The 18500-nt window shown below is 41.6% G+C and overlaps 1 protein-coding gene across 1 annotated transcript in view; it reads left to right on the plus strand.

Annotated features, from left to right (window-relative positions):
* Positions 1-18500, plus strand: part of slit1a (slit homolog 1a (Drosophila)) — a 63667-nt gene that overhangs the window by 43045 nt on the left and 2122 nt on the right. The window contains exons 15-36 of the mRNA XM_059518172.1: positions 435-458; positions 775-919; positions 1010-1084; positions 1160-1303; positions 1395-1538; positions 7356-7522; positions 7628-7760; positions 8792-8860; positions 8951-9022; positions 9111-9182; positions 10902-10973; positions 12415-12578; positions 12694-12818; positions 12896-12993; positions 13273-13412; positions 13740-13833; positions 13938-14075; positions 16424-16652; positions 16898-17028; positions 17250-17404; positions 17868-18156; positions 18239-18450. Coding sequence (XP_059374155.1) covers positions 435-458; positions 775-919; positions 1010-1084; positions 1160-1303; positions 1395-1538; positions 7356-7522; positions 7628-7760; positions 8792-8860; positions 8951-9022; positions 9111-9182; positions 10902-10973; positions 12415-12578; positions 12694-12818; positions 12896-12993; positions 13273-13412; positions 13740-13833; positions 13938-14075; positions 16424-16652; positions 16898-17028; positions 17250-17404; positions 17868-18156; positions 18239-18450 — 2892 coding nt within the window. The remainder of the gene's footprint in view (positions 1-434; positions 459-774; positions 920-1009; positions 1085-1159; positions 1304-1394; positions 1539-7355; positions 7523-7627; positions 7761-8791; positions 8861-8950; positions 9023-9110; positions 9183-10901; positions 10974-12414; positions 12579-12693; positions 12819-12895; positions 12994-13272; positions 13413-13739; positions 13834-13937; positions 14076-16423; positions 16653-16897; positions 17029-17249; positions 17405-17867; positions 18157-18238; positions 18451-18500) is intronic.

Genomic DNA, 18500 nt, shown 5'->3' on the forward strand with positions numbered 1-18500 from the left:
TCATCTTTTGTTCTGGGAAAGGGATCACAATCATATGCAGGAACCTTATACGGCATTATTTTCTGTGTTACATATAGTATGCTTGATACTGAGAACCTCAGGAAAATACTGTTTGCAGATCTGATTCTGTTTTGTCCAAGATCCCACTACACAACAGCTGGTGAAATGGATTTGATATACATACCAAAATACAAGCATGGAAAATGTAAAACCTCTATTTTTCATGCTGAACACCACAGCACTGTACTACTCTATACACGCTGCACAAACGGAGCCTATACAGTAATAACTCTATACTATACCTCTAGTGCCTTCCAAAATTGATATAGTTCATTTTCCAAAGCTCATCTGTGGCCTTATGTATCTGTATTCTGAGATGATCATGGTGTATGATCAGTTTTGGTGATTATTGTCTTCTTGTGTCTCTGTCGTAGCCAAAGAGCAGTACGTCATCCCAGGTGAGTGTGTTTTCCTGTTAGTCTATGTTTGAGCAGCTACTTTAATTTCAGTACAACAACGTAAGAAACCATTATGGTGCTTAATTATAAGATCATGTCAACTGTGGCAATTTGGTGGTGGTTGCAGTGACAAACACTCGCTGTCTCCTGAAGTGAGCGTGCACTTTAATTATTGAACACTTGTTAGATAACAGCTTTGAGCTTTGTTGTATGTAGACACTTCCTGTCTTAAGTTCTTCTGACATTTCCCTGATCGCATCTCACTGCGAGTCTCTGCTCAAACACCTTGAATACGACAGTGTTGTGTGTGCTGCAGGAACGGAGGACACCAGGCTGAGCTACGACTGTAATAATGACCCAGTCTGTCCAGCCAAATGCCGCTGCGAGTCAAATGTAGTGGACTGCTCCAATCTACGGTTGAACCGCATCCCTGAACACATCCCAGCATCCACCACTGAACTGTAAGACTGTAACAAACACATTGCGCTATATGTCTGCAAACATATATCAGAAGTCTGTTATTTTATTTAATCTCATTCTGTTTTCTTAAGGCGTCTCAACAATAATGAGATCACGGCAATAGAGGCCACAGGGGTTTTCAAGACGCTTTCTCACCTGAAGAAAATGTAAGTGCCACCGCTCTCATGTCTGAGTGACGCTCTGGTTGTGATGCTTCACTGATGATGACATTTGATCTGCAGAAACCTGAGCAACAATAAGATCTCAGAGATCGAGGATGGGGCATTTGAGGGGGCGTCTTCGGTCAATGAGCTGCACCTGACGGCGAACCAGCTGGATTCAGCGCACAGCGGGATGTTCAGAGGACTGGATGGCCTGCGCATGCTGTGAGCCCAGTTTTTTCCCACCAAAAATCAGATTCAGCCGTAATATATGGTTTTCTTTCTGTGCATTCATCTTCACATCTTTCTCTTTTAGAATGCTGCGCAACAATCGCATCAGCTGCATTCACAACAACAGTTTCACAGGCTTGCACAATGTCCGTCTGCTATCGCTCTACGACAACATGCTGACCACCATCACACCCGGAGCCTTTGACACGCTGCAAAGCCTCTCAACCCTGTACGAGCCAAACCGCTGCTCTATCTCAACACACATTGGCAGAAATCCTGAGAAGGAGTTTAGCATGTGGTAGTAGAGACAGATGTTTCCTGTAATCATTAACTTGAGCCAGCTCATTGCTGGGAAGCCATGCCATTGGAGCCTGACAGTTGCTTCAGGATTTTTTCAGTTCATTTAACTGTGTATTTTCCTCATTTATTCTCTCATACATTGTTATCATTTGACTTTCAAAAGCTTTGTTGGCATTTCACACTGGGTGCGATTAAGCGATGCAAATGTACAGAGCAATGACGCTCTTGAATCAAAACAATAGATCCTTATGGAGCTATTCACACCAGGCGAGATCAATCGTGGCATGACAAAGCGAGGTTTTTTCCCAAAGAGTGTGTCGAATTTTTCCCCCATTGCCCTGCGAAGAAAAAGACATCCAATTAGATTTGAGCTTTAGATCACATTGCACACAAGGGCGAGATTGGTGGCATTATAGCACATAAAGCTGTTTTGAAAACCAAAGAAAAAGTATTATATAATGCAATTATATTAGAAACATCATTCAGAATTTTTCTTACATTTTATTCTTTAAACACAGTATACTACTTTGTTACTTTTCCTAACAAGGCAAATAGAATGTCGACACATGCTCTTGCTTTCATTTGAGGATTCTTAGTACCTGACTTCTTAACAGTTTCCATGTGCTATTCAGCAAGCATTTAAGTAATTCATCTCAGTGGTCAAAAACGATAGGACGTTCAGTAGAGTAGTGAGATGCTCTACCTAGTGTGTAAGCAAAAAATAGTTGTGGTGTGGACGTCTGTATTGTCATAAATCTAGAATGATTATTAAAACTTTATAGTTATAGTTCTCTTTCACTTGGTCACTCTTGACTACACGTCGAATGACCAATGAATTGGGATCTCGCTTAGATAGAGATCAATCTACTTCGAGTGTAACTAAACAAGCCAGTGCACTTTGGCATGTGATTATTGCATCCAGATGCTGCTGATCCCAGAATTAGTATAAGTAGGCATCCAGTGCAGCGCATATTAAGGTTTTTGATTCAACACCGAGTGATTGTTTTGTTCTGCTCCGGACTACTGCTTCGGAGAAATGAGGTCAGCACGCTCTTAGGAAGCTCTCATGCTGGTGGTACAGCGCTTCAGTGTCGGTGGTTCTTCCCATGTTGAGTGGGTTGCATACATCAGGCTGCACTATCCTTCACTTGCATCCCCTGTTTGTGTTGCAGGCAGACATCTCCCAGCACACTTAAAGAACAAACTCTATAAGAGCATTCACGAGTGGACGTCTTTTTAAAGACGTGTCTTTTTAAAGATGCCTTTCCATCCATGTGTTTCTGGTCGCTAGGTCATTACCTGGTGATGGGTGATGGTCACGATCACTGCCTCATGTGTCTGGGCAATAAGCATGCTGATGTAGTGTTTGTGGATGAGTCATGCTCTCATTGCAGTGTTTTGACCAGGCTCCATTTCCTGCAAAGGAGCGTGGGTGCCCATGCCTCTGTCTAGATCTATGGCTTCCCCTGGTGGCTGCCGGGGGGACACTACTTCTGGCAGTAGACGGACTGGTCTTATGGTGACCAACCTCCAAGGGCTCCTCCTTCCACCGGCACTTCGCAGCCAGTTGAGCCAGTTGAGTCTCTGGGTCATGCGATATTCACTATAGTGGTCCAGGAACACCATCTTTGGCTGTGTCTAGCCAACATGAGGGAGACTGACAAGACTCAGTTTTTAACTGCCCTCTTGTCCCAGACCGGCCTCCTCGGCAATGTGGTGGAGAACTTTGCCCAGAAGTTCTCCATCACAGAGAAGCAGACTGAGGCCATCAAACACATCCTGGCCCGGCGTGCAGCTGCTGCCTCCATCCTTCCACTGACTGTAGCACCTCAGTTTACTCGTTGCTGTGGGTGGCAACCAGTGTTGGGGAGTAACTAGTTACATGTAACGGCGTTACGTAATTTAATTACAAAATTATTGTAACTGTAATTAGTTACAGTTACTAAGAGAAAATGAGTAATTAAATTACAGTTACTTATGAAATTTTTAACGATTACAAAGGGGATTATATTTGAATATTTACACGCATCCACATACAGATTTAACTGATTTCTTTCCCAAATTGCACTGACTATTCTGAGACATACCGCCATAATAATTTCCGGGATGCGGAAACACAGTCTGGTTCGTAGAATCCAGTCATAAAAACGGAATGCCTAACACGGACGGAATATGCCACATTTTGGATGAGTAAATCAAAAGTAGGTCAGTACACTTGAATCAAAACATGACATGGACTAGTGTCTGTGAATATAAAGCCCCAAAAATGCAATATATGACTTCCACATTCTGCGTGTCTGTGGAAATCAGGCGCGGACTGGACACCGGGAGAACCGGGACAATTCCCGGTGACCTGGCAGCCGTTTTGCCCCACTATTTAATATCATTATTGTATAATTGCCTGCTGAATGTACTAAAGCGATCATTTGTGAATCCGCCATTTGATAATTAAATCTCTAATAAGTCATGAATTGTTAGTCATGACTCGCGCGCTCTCCGCGCCTCCGCCAAACGGTTTGGATCAGACTCCGAGTAATCAATGCGAGAGAGAGAGAGAGAGAGAGAGAGAGAGAGAGATAGAGAGAGAGAGAGAGAGAATAGAGTGGACTGCTGGAGCAGAGAAGCAGAACTCCTGTTCAGGGTTTCAGGTCAGTTTCATCTGTAAAGATGCTTTTTTGTCTTTGTTTTTTTATTTATTTAATCAAGCAGCAGCACGTTGCTCATCAGTCATCACTCAAAATACTATATAAAGGACATCATTATTATCAGTTGTAATGTTACAGTAGTAATTTAGCTGAAAAACAATCAGATTTTTTTTTTATAGGTTTAGGGGGAGCTACGACAGACAACAACACAACCCTTACGAAAATTAACATTTTAATATTTAACTATAAATCCAGAGAAAATGGTTACTATTGTTTAACTGTGATAACCAAAAATTTAAAATGATTTTACAAATTGAGTTATTTAAAAATAAATACAAATCCATTTGCAAAAAAACAAAACAAGGTTATTGTATATAGGTTAAAAAAAGCATGGTCAATTTTTGTAAGGAAAACATGACTCGTGTACAGTATTAGGATTTTTCTATAAAGATATTGTAGTATTGTAGAGTATTGTATTGTAAAGTATAGTTTTGTTCAATCTTGAGTATTAAAGTCACGAGAGAGATGGATAACAGGGCAAAATAAAGAGACTGAAGAGAAAAATGAAAGTGAAGGTGCAGTTCAGGAGAGAACTTTTAATTATTTTGCATGTCCCCAAATTAAAGATTTTAAATAGATAAAAAATAGTTTTGTCCATGAATTTGTTTGTATGAGTTTGAATTTTCCAGTCTGAATTTTTTTCCCAGTCCGCCCCTCCTGTAAATTAATGGCAAAGACATGGTTTCATTTACTACACATAGGCCTACTGAAGCTCACAGTGTTTTCAACCTCTGCCATCTCAATATAGGCGTACACGAGCACATAAACATAATTTCTAGAACTGCTCTGTGTCACTTCATGTGCATTTTACTTATTTTGAGAAAACTATCATCATATACAGAGACAGCAGTTTCAAAAAAACACCAATGTTTCAGGAGTTTATTACACAGAATACGTCACATGCTTATAGATAACTGTATTTAAGTTGATGTATATGCTTTTATTCATTATTCTTTGATTTTCACAAATTTAGAAAAGTAATCAAAAAGTACTCAAAAGTAATTAGTTACATTACTTTAATAAAGTAATTGAAAAAGTTACACTACTATTACATTTTAAACAGGGTAACTTGTAATCTGTAACCTATTACATTTCCAAAGTAACCTTCCCAACACTGGTGGCAACGCCCTGTCAACGCCCCACTCCTGTGCAGCAAAAGCAGCAGCCCCCAGCAAAGCAGCACCGTAAAATCAGTCCCAAGGCAAACCTGGTGGCAAGTGGAAGAGCAAGAGGCCCTGAGACAGGCGACCCAGAAATGGAAGGAGCTGCTCTTCGGGAGATTGTGAGCACACCACTTCCAGGAGGGCCAGGCATAGAATCTTTTGTATCTTTTTTCCCCACCACTGACTTCACGGTTAGTGGTACCCAAAATATTTACAAAAGAGCAGCACTATCTCTGGGTCCCCGGAGGGGATGGGGTGTTGTGGACAAGCCAGTCTCGGATCAAACTCACCCTCCTCTCTAGCCAGTGAGCAGCTGTGGGCAGTTCGAAAGAACGGTCAAATGTACCACTCATGTACTCTCTGCCCGAATGCAGGTAAATGTTGCACGATTCTATAGTCTAAATTTGTATAGTCTAAAACGATTCTAAATTTGCTAGATTCTATAGTCATTGTTTGGAGCTGGTATACACCTGTGTTCTCAAACAGGTAGAAGCACTGAGAGGCCCCGGCTTCGGGTTGGCTTGCTAAGACTGCTCCAGAGAGTCCATATCATAGACCCTGTTGAGCTCCTCCATCCCCTTGGCAGCCAGACATGCCGGAGTTTCCAGTGTCAGGCCCTCACTCGATGTATCTGTGAGAGCCGGTAGAGGGCTGGGTTCCATATGTAGAGACCTAAGTGGATCCCATATGTGTAAAATACACGGTATAGCCTCATATTCCGTGTTTCCCTTGCAGACTTCCTGCTATTTTCTAAGAGGGTTACAGTCACCTGCAATCTTCCATATGTACCTAAACAGTTGTCCATATGTGTAAGTTCTTCCAAAACCTCATATGAGAAGGATGGGGCTCCACAATTTTGTCCCAAGTGGTACGGGTACGTTTTCCCAGTGTTATCCAGTCTTACTGAGTGGGTAGTGCCATAGCAGCAGTAGCTGGTTTTCTTTTGGTAGGCCCTGGACTACACCAAAAATAAGGGGTGCAGGAGGCTTCCACAGCACACTGGAAGGGGCAGTATCTGTGGCAGTAATTTGTCCTGTTGCAAGCTAATCTTTTTTGTAGCACATTTTTGTGAGATTCTATAGACTGGAAGTGACAGAACCTTCACTTGTCTCGGAAGCGTGTGGACAAATTGTATATAAAGCACTTGGGTAATCCAGTTTATAATAGATTTTTTTTACTGATATGTTTTAAGCATTTTAGTTGGGTCAAAGAGGTTTAATTCAGCTTGTATTCATGTTTAGTCTGCTTTATCAGTATACAACAATATGGAAGATATCTATATCCCATAGTGAGATATCGAACGAAAGAGAATTTTAGGTTACTTTCTTACGTAACCCTGGTTCTTTAAAAAAATAAGTGTGGTATCTCACTCTGTGTTCTGTACAGAAAAGAGATATGCAGAGAATGAAAAAACAGCAGGTAGCTGCAGTTTATATACTGGGAGATGGGACAATCTGATCGCTGCAGCGATTGGTTTGCTGTGATTGGCAGACGTGGAGTCATTGGTGCTTCCACAATCGGTCATGCCTAGGGTGTTCCCATAGTGAGATACCTCACTTCATGTTATCAGAGAACCATGGTTAATTAGTTACTTAATATAATCATATTTGGTGTGAACGGCCATGAATGCATGCCTATTAACAATCACATTCCTAATTATTTCAATATGATGAAATTTACTCCCATAATTCACACAAAGCATGATGGGATGTAGGTGAAGGGTATATACCAGTCATTATGCTGCACCATACACTAGAGATCCAGTGTTAAGTGTAATGAATTATAAAATAATCCTCAGTGGAAAGAGTAGCCTGTTGTTTAGAACAAGTTTGGTGCCGTTGACGAGGCTAATTAATATATTTTGTGTGTGTGTGGCAGAAACCTGCTGGCCAACCCATTCAACTGTAACTGCCATCTGGCATGGCTGAGCAGCTGGCTGAGAAACCGTAAGATTGTCACGGGAAACCCGCGCTGTCAGCGGCCAGCGTTCCTCAAAGAGATTCCCCTGCAGGATGTAGCGTTACCAGACTTCCGCTGCCAAGATGGTACACACTCTTCTCTTTATAAAGATTAATTTGACACACTGCATTATGTTTTTGATTGTATCACGGTATGTTGATTCACTGCCTCTGTCATTTTGATGTGGGCAGATCAAGAAGAAGCGAGCTGCACGCCGCCCGTCCAGTGTCCTACCGAGTGTACTTGTCTGGAGTCCATGGTCCGCTGTAGCAACAAACACCTGCATGTCTTACCCAAAGGAATCCCACGCAACGTCACTGAGCTGTGAGTCAAAACTCGGAACACAATTACACCTTTTGTCTTTCCAGCATCAAATACTTTTTCCCTCAAAAAAGATTAAATCACAACCAATCAAAACGTATCATGTTAATGTGGAGCAAGATGAGGAAACAATGAGGTTTCATAATGGACAGAAATACCCAGAGCAATTCACAGAGATTGAAACCCAGCAGCTGAGAAGATGTTACTTGTTTAGATACACTCAAAAAAATATGTATGCCTACATTTAAGACGTATTTAAATTGCATATAGAATTTGGTTATGCCATTCAAATACATGTATCTTAAATTTTAAAAATACTTTTTTGTTTGTTGCTGGTTACCAAAACTCGTTCATTTAAGATTCTTTCATAGCTCTTTAACTCTTTAATCATTCTTTAAAGATTCTTCTTAAGGTTAACAGATCTCTTATCACATCCCACATGGTTTGCACGCAGTGTTTCAGGATACTACAGTAGTTCATGAATATCTGAAATACAGATGATGATAAATCTGTGCTTAGACTTATCTTGATCTGGTTTTGGATTTCATCTGATTCAAAACACAAACAAACACAAAGATAAAACCATAAATGCGAAACCTTTCTTGCTGTATGTAATGTCAGCACTGGTCAGAGCTTTAGTGTTTGTGTGTGTGAAGCAGGAGTGTAATTAGTGTGGTTTTCAGTGGGAGTGACACACACAGACCGTCTGCAGATGCCTGTCATTCCTCTGAGTGTGAAAACCTCTCATTTGGCTAGAGCTCTCACTGAATCTGGCCAGGTGTGCTGTGCTCTCAGCCAGTCATTAAAGCGGTCTCCTCCTACCAAAACACCACAACCAGGTGATGAGAGGCCGTGTCAGTCCTGCCGAACGCCCAGCAGACTTTCACACACACACACACACACACACACAACCAAATAAAGAAGCATCATAAGAGTGGTTCATACAAGCCTTCTGAAGCCATAAGACGGTCAGAAACAGATAAATATGCAAATCTGTCCTCTGAATGGGTTTAACAGTGAGTTTGTGTCTGCAGGTATCTGGATGGAAACCAGTTTAGTGTGGTGCCGAAGGAGCTGTCCAACTTCAAAAACCTGCAGCTAGTGTATGCCTCGCTCTTAACGTTTCACAGACATGCATTCTTGGACAGGTTATCATTTTGGTTTGATGGGCATGTTGTGATCTTTTGTTTCAGAGACCTGAGTAACAACAAAATCAGCACGTTGACCAACTCTTCATTTGCCAACATGAGTCAGCTGACGACCCTGTACGTCCTCAACAACATGAATGTCATGCAGAAACTCAGCTGAGACACTGAATTCTCACTGCAGGATTTGTCTGATTTTGTCCTGCAGGATCCTGAGCTATAACGCTCTTCGCTGTATCCCGACTCTGGCCTTTGGAGGTCTTCGGTCTCTCCGCTTGTTGTACGTAGCTCTTTACAACCTAATATCAAGCACTAAACCTGTTTTTCCATCGCCTCCAACATTCAAGTAGGATAGTGTACAGAGAAAAGAACCCTTGTAATACTCTCCTCATGCTCTTAGTTTTGATTAGATACATTACATGCAGTCAGCGGTCACATATGGGTTCAAAACGTTCAAATATTTCAATGCATTCAAAGCTCAATATGGATCTGAAAATGCTCATCTGCATACACGAGTAAAAAAAATCACATCCTTTTCATACTAATCTACATGTTTTACTTAACTAGTAATGACTGCAACAAACAACATGTAATGAAACAATAAGCAGAGGTTGCGGTACAAAATACATTATTCAAAAACATTATGACTGGCTGTGATTTTGTTGCTGCGTCTCTGAAGATGACAGATAATTGTGTTAAGACTCCTGTTGCTCTACAGCTGTGTTGTCAGCTAATCATGAAGCAGGGAACAGTCTCTCTATGGTTATCCTGCCTATCATTTGTGCGTTCAGTAACCCAACACCAGCATCCCTGAATTCCTCAGAACCTGCAGCATGGAAACAGATAAACCTGAGCTCCGGCTGAGGGCAGCTGTCCAACAAGACCTGCAGAAAACACAGCTGTGCTCGTGCATGTTTATCAAGTCAAGTCATGTTCATCTGTACACTGCATTATTCAGCTCAGTTTAGTTCAGTGTTAAATCAGTTTATTTAACTAACAATGTTGATTCAGCAAAGTTTACCAATAATTAAACAAATTCAATTCCGCTATGAAGCAGCACTAAAGATGACAATAGTGGCATAAAACTAATTTTAAGATTAATGTATTTGAATGACATATTTTGATCTATTTGGATTACAGATTTAACACTAACTAGTAAACTAAGTTTGATAAATTAAACAGGTCAGATTTCTGTAATATTACTGACAAGTAACCAGGTTTATATATCTATCATGAATAAATCTGTTTCTCATATATTTTAATCATTTTAATAATATAATTGGAAATAACAATGTTCAAACTTTTAACGATGTAATTCACTGCAAAAAAAAAAAAATCTATATAGTTTTTTTTTTTTTTCGTCTGGAGTCTGGATGTTTGCGCTCGAACGTTGGTATCGATCCCTCTTTCAGAAGCAATCTTTGCACAACTCCAGCGCTGAACTGACCCTCGTTTGTGAGGCAGTCCGGTGTAAAATGTTAGCACTAATGTATAGGACTTTTTATTTTTATTTTGTGTTCTCAGCGGTCTATGGAGACCTCTGTGTTCGTTGGTTCATCCCAACACATGACACTTTTAATGGCTCTTTGGCGCTGACCCTGTATCTCCAGCAGCTACAGCAAGAGAACAGTAATGATGGACCGCTGCTTCTCACTCAGGGATGTTTATATGCTAACAGAGCAGAGCGTCACAAACGAGCGGGACTTTCACCGAGTATAACGTCATATTCTGGAACTGCTCATGTGGAGAGACTGGGATTGGGAATATAAAACAATGAGTGGGTGGAGTTTACCATTATAAGCTGGTTGTTTTCACACACTGTGGCCACACAACTGTGTTCAAACACCTTTAAAAAGTGATGTTTGCATTCTATGGCACCTTTACATAAATGTATCTTGGTTTTAGAATGTTTTGATATTTATACAGGAAAACAAAAAAATGCATCACATTAAGTTTATTAGGATGGGACTTATGCTTGTGTCTCTTGTGTCGTTCTAAGGTCTCTGCATGGTAATGACATCTCAGAGCTGCCTGATGGGATCTTCAACGACGCTGCATCGCTGTCACATCTGTGAGTAAAGAGACTAAACTAATGCTGATAATTCTGCACAGCTCATCCGGTCTGTTACGTCTGCTTTGACCTTAAGCTATGATTTAGAGAGCCGTGAATGCACATCAGTGCTTGTGTCTGCCAGGGTTTGTGCTCTTAGTGGTCAGTCTGTCTCGCCTCAGATCCATGAACCGTCTCGACATGTGATAAAACTTGGCAGAATAATGATTAATAGATCTAAATATTATTATATATTGAATATTTCTGCATTTTATAAAAGCATTAAGCCAAATGTGAGTGTGGGTTGCTGGGATTTTACAATGAACATTTAAATCCAAGCTTCACAAATGTCTAGTGGGTGTGGAACAGTAGACGATGACATAATTTTCATTTTTGGGTGAACAATTCCTTTATTTCTGGTAGATTCACTGTAATACAAAGCCTCTTGTGCAGTTTGTCTTTATTTTAGGGGAGTTGAATAGAATTCAAACAGGCTTTGTTTGGCCAACAGCTGTGTGTTTAGGACATCTACAGCGCCATCTAGCAGCAATGATGATGGAAAACAGCTCCTCTGAAACTTCTCCACTTCCCTTTCCATAGAAGACATTAGGGTTCCTTGAAGATATAATGTTGTATCAAGACTGGCTGATCAATAAATAATAAGAAAATAAGATTTTCTTATAAAAGTGATCAAATGTAGCATGGCAAAAAAATATGGTTCAAATTAAAGGCAATTTTTTATGAACGTGAGTATTTTGAACCAAAACATTTAAGTGTTACATAGCTCATTAAATCATTCTCGGACGTAATGCTGACAGAGAACTGGACTTGTTACAATATTCAGGCCTTCACTTGAATGAGTGATTTTTGCTGAGAAAAGAGCAGGAAAATGTCAAGCAAGTAATCGTTTCGTCTCACACAGTAAAACACAGCCTGCAGCAGTGAAACACACGGATGTACGAGTTATCAAAAGTGTCATGAATTCACACACTTTCAGAATTCAGATGCTGTCCTCTCCTCGTTCCCTATGCTGCTGGGCCTTTCACCCCACTTTAACTCTCTCAGAGAGGATTTTATAGAGACGTTAAAGGAGGTCGTCCTGCTGGAGTTAAACAGGACGGATGTGATCACGAAGGGCCAAGAAGAGTCAGAGCCGTTTTAAAGTTATGGAGGACATACTTTGTACTAGAAAACCACATTTATTTTTGCAACCCTGCATTTAAGCAAAATTGCCTAATTTTAGAGATAGGAATGACAAGTTTTTACTTTTTATTAAATATGTGTTTTTCTTCTTTCAATAGTAGTAATAGTGATCATTAAGACATAGAAGTATATCTATGTACTTATTTATGCTGTGTACTGTACATTACACACAGACAGGGCTTGTTCAGTGCATCTGATTTTGGTTGTCTAAAAACTATCTGTATTTGTTTAATGCTGGATGGTGTGTGGTTGCTCTCAGAGCCATTGGTGCGAACCCTTTGCACTGTGACTGCCGTCTGCGCTGGCTCTCTGACTGGGTGAAAACTGGCTACAAGGAGCCTGGCATCGCACGCTGTGTTGGACCGCACGGCATGGAGGGAAAATTACTGCTCACCACCCCGGCCAAGAGGTTCGAGTGTCAAGGTAAACATGCTCTGAGAAAGACACTCAGATTCCCGTCGTGTGTCCTTGGGGGAGTTTTGAGGGGTTTTATTCTGCATCTGTCAGGGCAGTAAGGGTGGTTTTTCTGTGTGTGCAGGTGAAGTGGACGCTGCTATACTAGCGAAGTGTAACCCGTGCATGTCGAAGCCCTGTCTGAACCACGGCAGCTGTGAGGCCGATCACACGGACGGCTACAGGTGTCGCTGTTCAGAGGGGTTTAAGGTGAGCACACAAAACACAAGCAGTGTGAATCCTGATAGACAGACATGAAACGTTCACACATTTCCTTTCACACACAGGGCAGGAACTGTGAGACGCCGCTCAATGCTTGCGTCAGTGAGCCCTGTATGAACGGAGGAACATGCCACATGTCTGGAGAAGAGGATGAAGGCTTTAGGTGAGTCTCAACATGTTTTTCTTATCATTTATTAATGTGGGAAGAGGTTGAAAGCATGCATTAAATGGTTATTTGTTGTGCCAAATTCAATCTACTTTCTTTTTTTTTGCCATACATTCTTTTTTTTCTTCTAGAATAAGCTGCAAAAGCACAATTATTTCTTATATTCTATGTTTTGCTTTTCAGGTGAAATTTGACCTGGAAGTGTTCATGAAATTCATTCTTGGTACTTAGGAAGCTTGATCCTCCTTTAAAAATGCCGCATTTGTGTTTTCTCAGCTGTTCATGTGCTGCAGGCTTTGAAGGCCCCACATGTGACATTGACACTGACGAGTGTAAAGACAATGACTGTCAGAACGGAGCAACCTGCATAGATGGGATCAACAATTACACCTGTTTATGTGCCCCTTTTTACACAGGTACACGTTACTTCCTGAACACATACATTAATGTTATTGTTTTTTAAATCAAAACTGTAGTAGAATTTCTAAAGAGGACTATCGAAATAAAGTGTTACCACAAAGAATATTCGGTTGCACTTTATTTTACAGCATGTTTACTGGGTAATGTAAGTTATATGGGTTAAATGTTAGGTTTAGGGTTAGTATTTAGTTGTTCACTAATGTGGAACAGGACTGAAGAATAAAGTGCTACCAATTTGTCTTTTCTCTCAAACTCTTGTAAGCCCATAGTTATGACACCAGACTTACAGACTGCACTGTTTGTGTGTGTGTGTGTGTGTGTAGGGGAGATGTGTGACGATATGGAGGACATGTGTGCTTCTACACGCAGTCCCTGCAAGCACCAGTCCACCTGCTTCATCACAGTCACTGGCCCAAAGTAACCTCACCTCCTTTGACCTAGTAGCTGAGTAACTTTCTATTAACCAAATGATCAATTGTTTTCAAAGAGCTCTATAATGGTTGCACACGTGTTTGATGTAGGTGTATATGCGCACCTGGTTATGTGGGTGATGACTGCAGTATGAACTATGACGACTGCAAGGACCACAGGTGTCAGAATGGGGCACAGTGTGTGGACGAGGTTAATGGATACTCCTGCGTTTGCCCCAAGGCCTACAGGTCAGTTCTTTACACCTCTTTACAGTTTAACATCTGTGGAGTGAACCCCAGTTTATCAGTGATCCAGAATTGCACTTCATCTTCTGATAGACTGAAACTAATGTCAGACGATTTGTTTGCAACTGTTTTTCTTTCTATTACCTAAATACATTTTGCTAACCAGTGAACTTTTAGCAGTGTACCTTAATCACACACTGCAGCTGGAGTTTCTTGCGACAGAGGTAGAAAGTACTTGTTATCCCTGCGGAGATACTTTGGAGTGTAAAGCATTCAGAGAGATTGCTCTGCCTCCTCCCATCACTGTCTGTCCTCAAACCCACGAGATACAGACAACACTGCAGCAGACTTTTAATTCTGGAGGGATTTTATCTGACGCAGTAAGTGAAGAAGTGTGGACGTGGAGTGCACTTTTAATGTTGCTCCTACATCTCCATAGGATGAATGGCTTTTGCTGTGGTATTACTCCACTCATAAGTCAATTTGGATAAAAGTTGTCTCAGTTTAGTGTCTGAGCAAACTCTTACTCTTTTTGTACTTACCATTATTAAACTTGAACTAAACAGATGAAGATCATTTGGGACCATTGGGGAAACTGATTAATTACCTTGAAAGCATTTCAAGTCAGTTTAGAATATGTTAATTTATGTCATGTTCATTCCTCAGATTGTCTGGTTTAACTTCAGCTACCACTCTAGAAACTCCACTGTACTGCTAGGAGACTTCAACAAACATGTTTGTGACAATGGCGAAACCCAGAGGGAAGTGATTAGGAGGGATGGACTGCCTGATCTAAACCTGAGCAGTTATATGTTATTGGATTTCTGTGCTCTTCATGAATTGGCTACAACAAACACCATGTTTATACATAAGGTTGTATATAGGAATGTAATATTGTACCATCTGACTTCTTTTAGACAGAGGTAAAGAGAGGAGCAGAGCTGTCAACTGATCATGACCAGACAATGAGTTTGGTTAAATAGAGAGGTAGACACAGGTAGTGATGAAGGCTGTCAATCTGAAGGTGGAGGTCTTTCAGGAATGGTTACCCTTTCTGGGGTGATTTGGCTGTCTGGCCACAGTAGTTCCAGAGGCCAAAAAGCTCAGATAAGCCGTTGTGAAGTACTTTTGGTCAGCCTCAATGAGGTTGTGGCAAACCATCAGATGGCTTAGGCAGTGGAGGTATTGACTGGTCCAAGTTAATTAGGTCCAGGAACTGCTGAGATCTCAGTCTGAGTCTGAAGGTGGAAGGAACTCTTGAGGAACTTCTGAACCCAAAGTAAATGTCAACTATTCTGTTTATGATATTTATGGATGGGATCCCAAGGCACAGCAGAGGAGCAGAAAGTTTCCAGGTGGGGAGCTGGGCATTTATTAATTGTGACCTTCCTTGAGTGGGATAAGGGTCTGTGCTTCCATATCTGGGGCCATGGTTCTCAGTCAGAAAGAGGCGTATTGTACTCTTTAGTTAGGAAATGATTTGCCTCCACGTGACATTGCTGGGTGGATCAAGGCAGTGGCCGGAGTAATGCAGTCATTATACTGGGCTGTAGTGATGAAGAGTAAGTTGAGCATGTGGACAAACCTATGCTCCAATCTCATCTATGGTCATGAGCTTTCGATAGGGACCAAAAGAGCAAGATTGCAGATTAGGTGATGGACTAGAGATGATGTGAAGTGAACAATGTAAGTATTGCTTAAACATCCTCCTCATAATACTTTATAATACTTAGTTAAATGACTGAATGCTGTGTTGTGCTGTAATGTTTATGGTTGTTTAGTGATTTTTACGCTCTCGGCTGTGGCGGTGTAACAGCTTTCTTCCGTTCCATTTGCAGCTGTTGCTTAAATGTCCTTAATGTTTGATTGTGTGCCTGCCATTATATACAACAGTGATTAAGACCTTCGGGGGTAAAGACCCAGACAATTGAAGTATGTGCCTCTTATGTCATAGCCTAATGTTTAGCGATTTTAACTCGTAATCCAAAGGCTGTGAGTTTGAGTCTCGGGCCAGCAGGAATTGTAGGTGGGAGGAGTGAATGTACAGCACTCTCTCCCACCTTCAATACCACGACTGAGGTGCCCTTGAGCAAGGCATTGAACCCCCAACTGCTCCCTTGGCACCGCAGCATGAATAGCTGCCACTGCCCCGGGTGTGTGTTCACTGCTGTGTGTGTGCTCTTTGGATGGGATAAATGTAGAGCACAAATTGGTGAGTATGGGTCACCATACTTGGCTGTATGTCACTTTACTTTCATGAAGCATCTCTTACAGATGCTCAGAGACATGCTCATGACAATCACAATTAGATTTGAGATTATCAAAACTGACCTGAAACATTTTGTGTGCAGTGGACAGCTTTGTGAAGTCCCATCTACTCCGCGCTCTCTCTGCGACTTGGCTGACTGTCAAAACAATGCCCCCTGTGTGGAGCGGGGGGGCCATGCTCTGTGTCAGTGCCTGGAAGGGTTTGGTGGACCACGCTGTGAAAAGTTGGTCAGTGTCAACTTTGTGGACCGAGACTCCTACCTGCTACTGAGTGACCTGAAGAACTGGCCTCAGGCTAACATCACGCTACAGGTATTCAACAAAACTCAAACTTTAAACAAACACTGGATGAAATCTGCCAGTGTTATTGTTTACAATTTTTCACATGGCTTGCAACATTCAGAACTAGTAAAAAACAAGTGGAAGCGCTTTATAACAGGTAACCAGTGTAGCAATGAGGTTCATTTCTTGGCATTGACAAACTAGGCTGACACTGCAGTCAGGTATGTTCTGGTCATCAACTGAGGATATATGACCTATTTTGGTTCTTTTCTCAGGTGTCCACAGCAGAAGATAATGGCATTCTTCTGTACAATGGGGACAATGACCACATTGCTGTGGAGCTTCATGAAGGTCATGTTAAAGTCAGCTATGACCCTGGCAGCCAACCAAGTCATGCAATCTACAGGTGATCTGGAGTTTTGAGCTGTATTTTTATTTAATTCCATTGAAATGTGGGCATACAGGGATATTACTAATTATGAAGATTACTGATAACTACATTTCATTTTCAAAAGATCAAGTGATTCTGTATTTTCCACTCAGCAGCTGACTACAAATGGAACATTTATAAAGCTTAAATGCCATTTAACTTTCACATCAGATATCTTCCATGCTTAATTTACACAGTACTGAGACCATCAATGATGGTCAGTTCCACACGGTAGAACTGGTGACCTTTGACCAGATGGTGAACCTTTCCATAGATGGTGGTATCCCAACCACCATGGACAGCTTTGGTAAAGTGCAGCCCTTGAGGGGAGAAGCTCCACTATATGTGGGAGGTAGGAGTGCACCAAGGATATCTGCCTACATCACAGCTAAAATCATTGTACAATACTGTCAATCACGACTGTGCACCTATAAACCAACCTAGACACAACACATGCTCTCCGCTCGATTGCTCTTGAAATTGGCTAGAATCAACAAATCAGTATACCCAGGTTTTTCAGATCCGGTCCTAGAGGGGCCACTGTCCTACAGAGTTTAGCTCCAACCCTTGTTAAATCCACCTACCTGTAATTTTCCAGTAATCCTGAAGACCACGATTCACTTATTCAGGTGTGTTTGATCAGCGTTGCAGATAAACTCTGTATATGACAGTTGACCTAAAGGAGCAGGATTTATAGAGCCTGACATATATCATTAATGATAACTGAATTCAAGTGGCATTAGTGTTTTGCTACACGTGTTTGCTAACTGGTCTCTTCCCAACTCTGCTTTTACAAAATTTTCTCACTGAATCAGGCATGCCGGTCAGTGTCCACCCCATAGCTCCCCGCGTCTGGCAGATCCAAAACAGCTCCAGTTTTCACGGCTGTATTCAGAACCTTTACATCAATAATGAGCTACAAGACTTTACCAAAACCCAGATGAAACCTGGTGTGGTGCCCGGATGTGAGCCCTGCCGAAAGATATACTGCCTTCATGGTATTTGCCAACCCAACACCGCCATTGGCCCTGTATGCCACTGCCAGCCCGGATGGAGTGGGCAACACTGTGACCAGCCTTCGGCGAACCCCTGCCTGGGCAGCAAGTCAGTCAAATCCTTGAGGTGAAATAAGCAGACTGGCCTGAGGAATATGTTATGCTTTAATTAATTCATTCTCTTTACACAGGTGTGTTCATGGGAGATGTATTCCAATGGACATGCAGTCGTACCGCTGTGAGTGCCAGGAGGGTTTTCATGGAGCCCTGTGCAACCAGCAGGAAGAGCTCTTCAATCCATGCAGAAAGCTTCAATGCAAACATGGTCACTGTCAGATATCTGACACAGGAGATGCCTACTGTCATTGTGAGATGGGCTACAGTGGAGAACATTGTGACAAAGGTAAGAAAACATAAGCACAAACCTTCAGGCATATGGTCATTGTCAAGCAT

This window comes from Carassius carassius, chromosome 30, assembly GCF_963082965.1.
Source record: "Carassius carassius chromosome 30, fCarCar2.1, whole genome shotgun sequence".
NCBI lineage: Eukaryota > Metazoa > Chordata > Actinopteri > Cypriniformes > Cyprinidae > Carassius > Carassius carassius.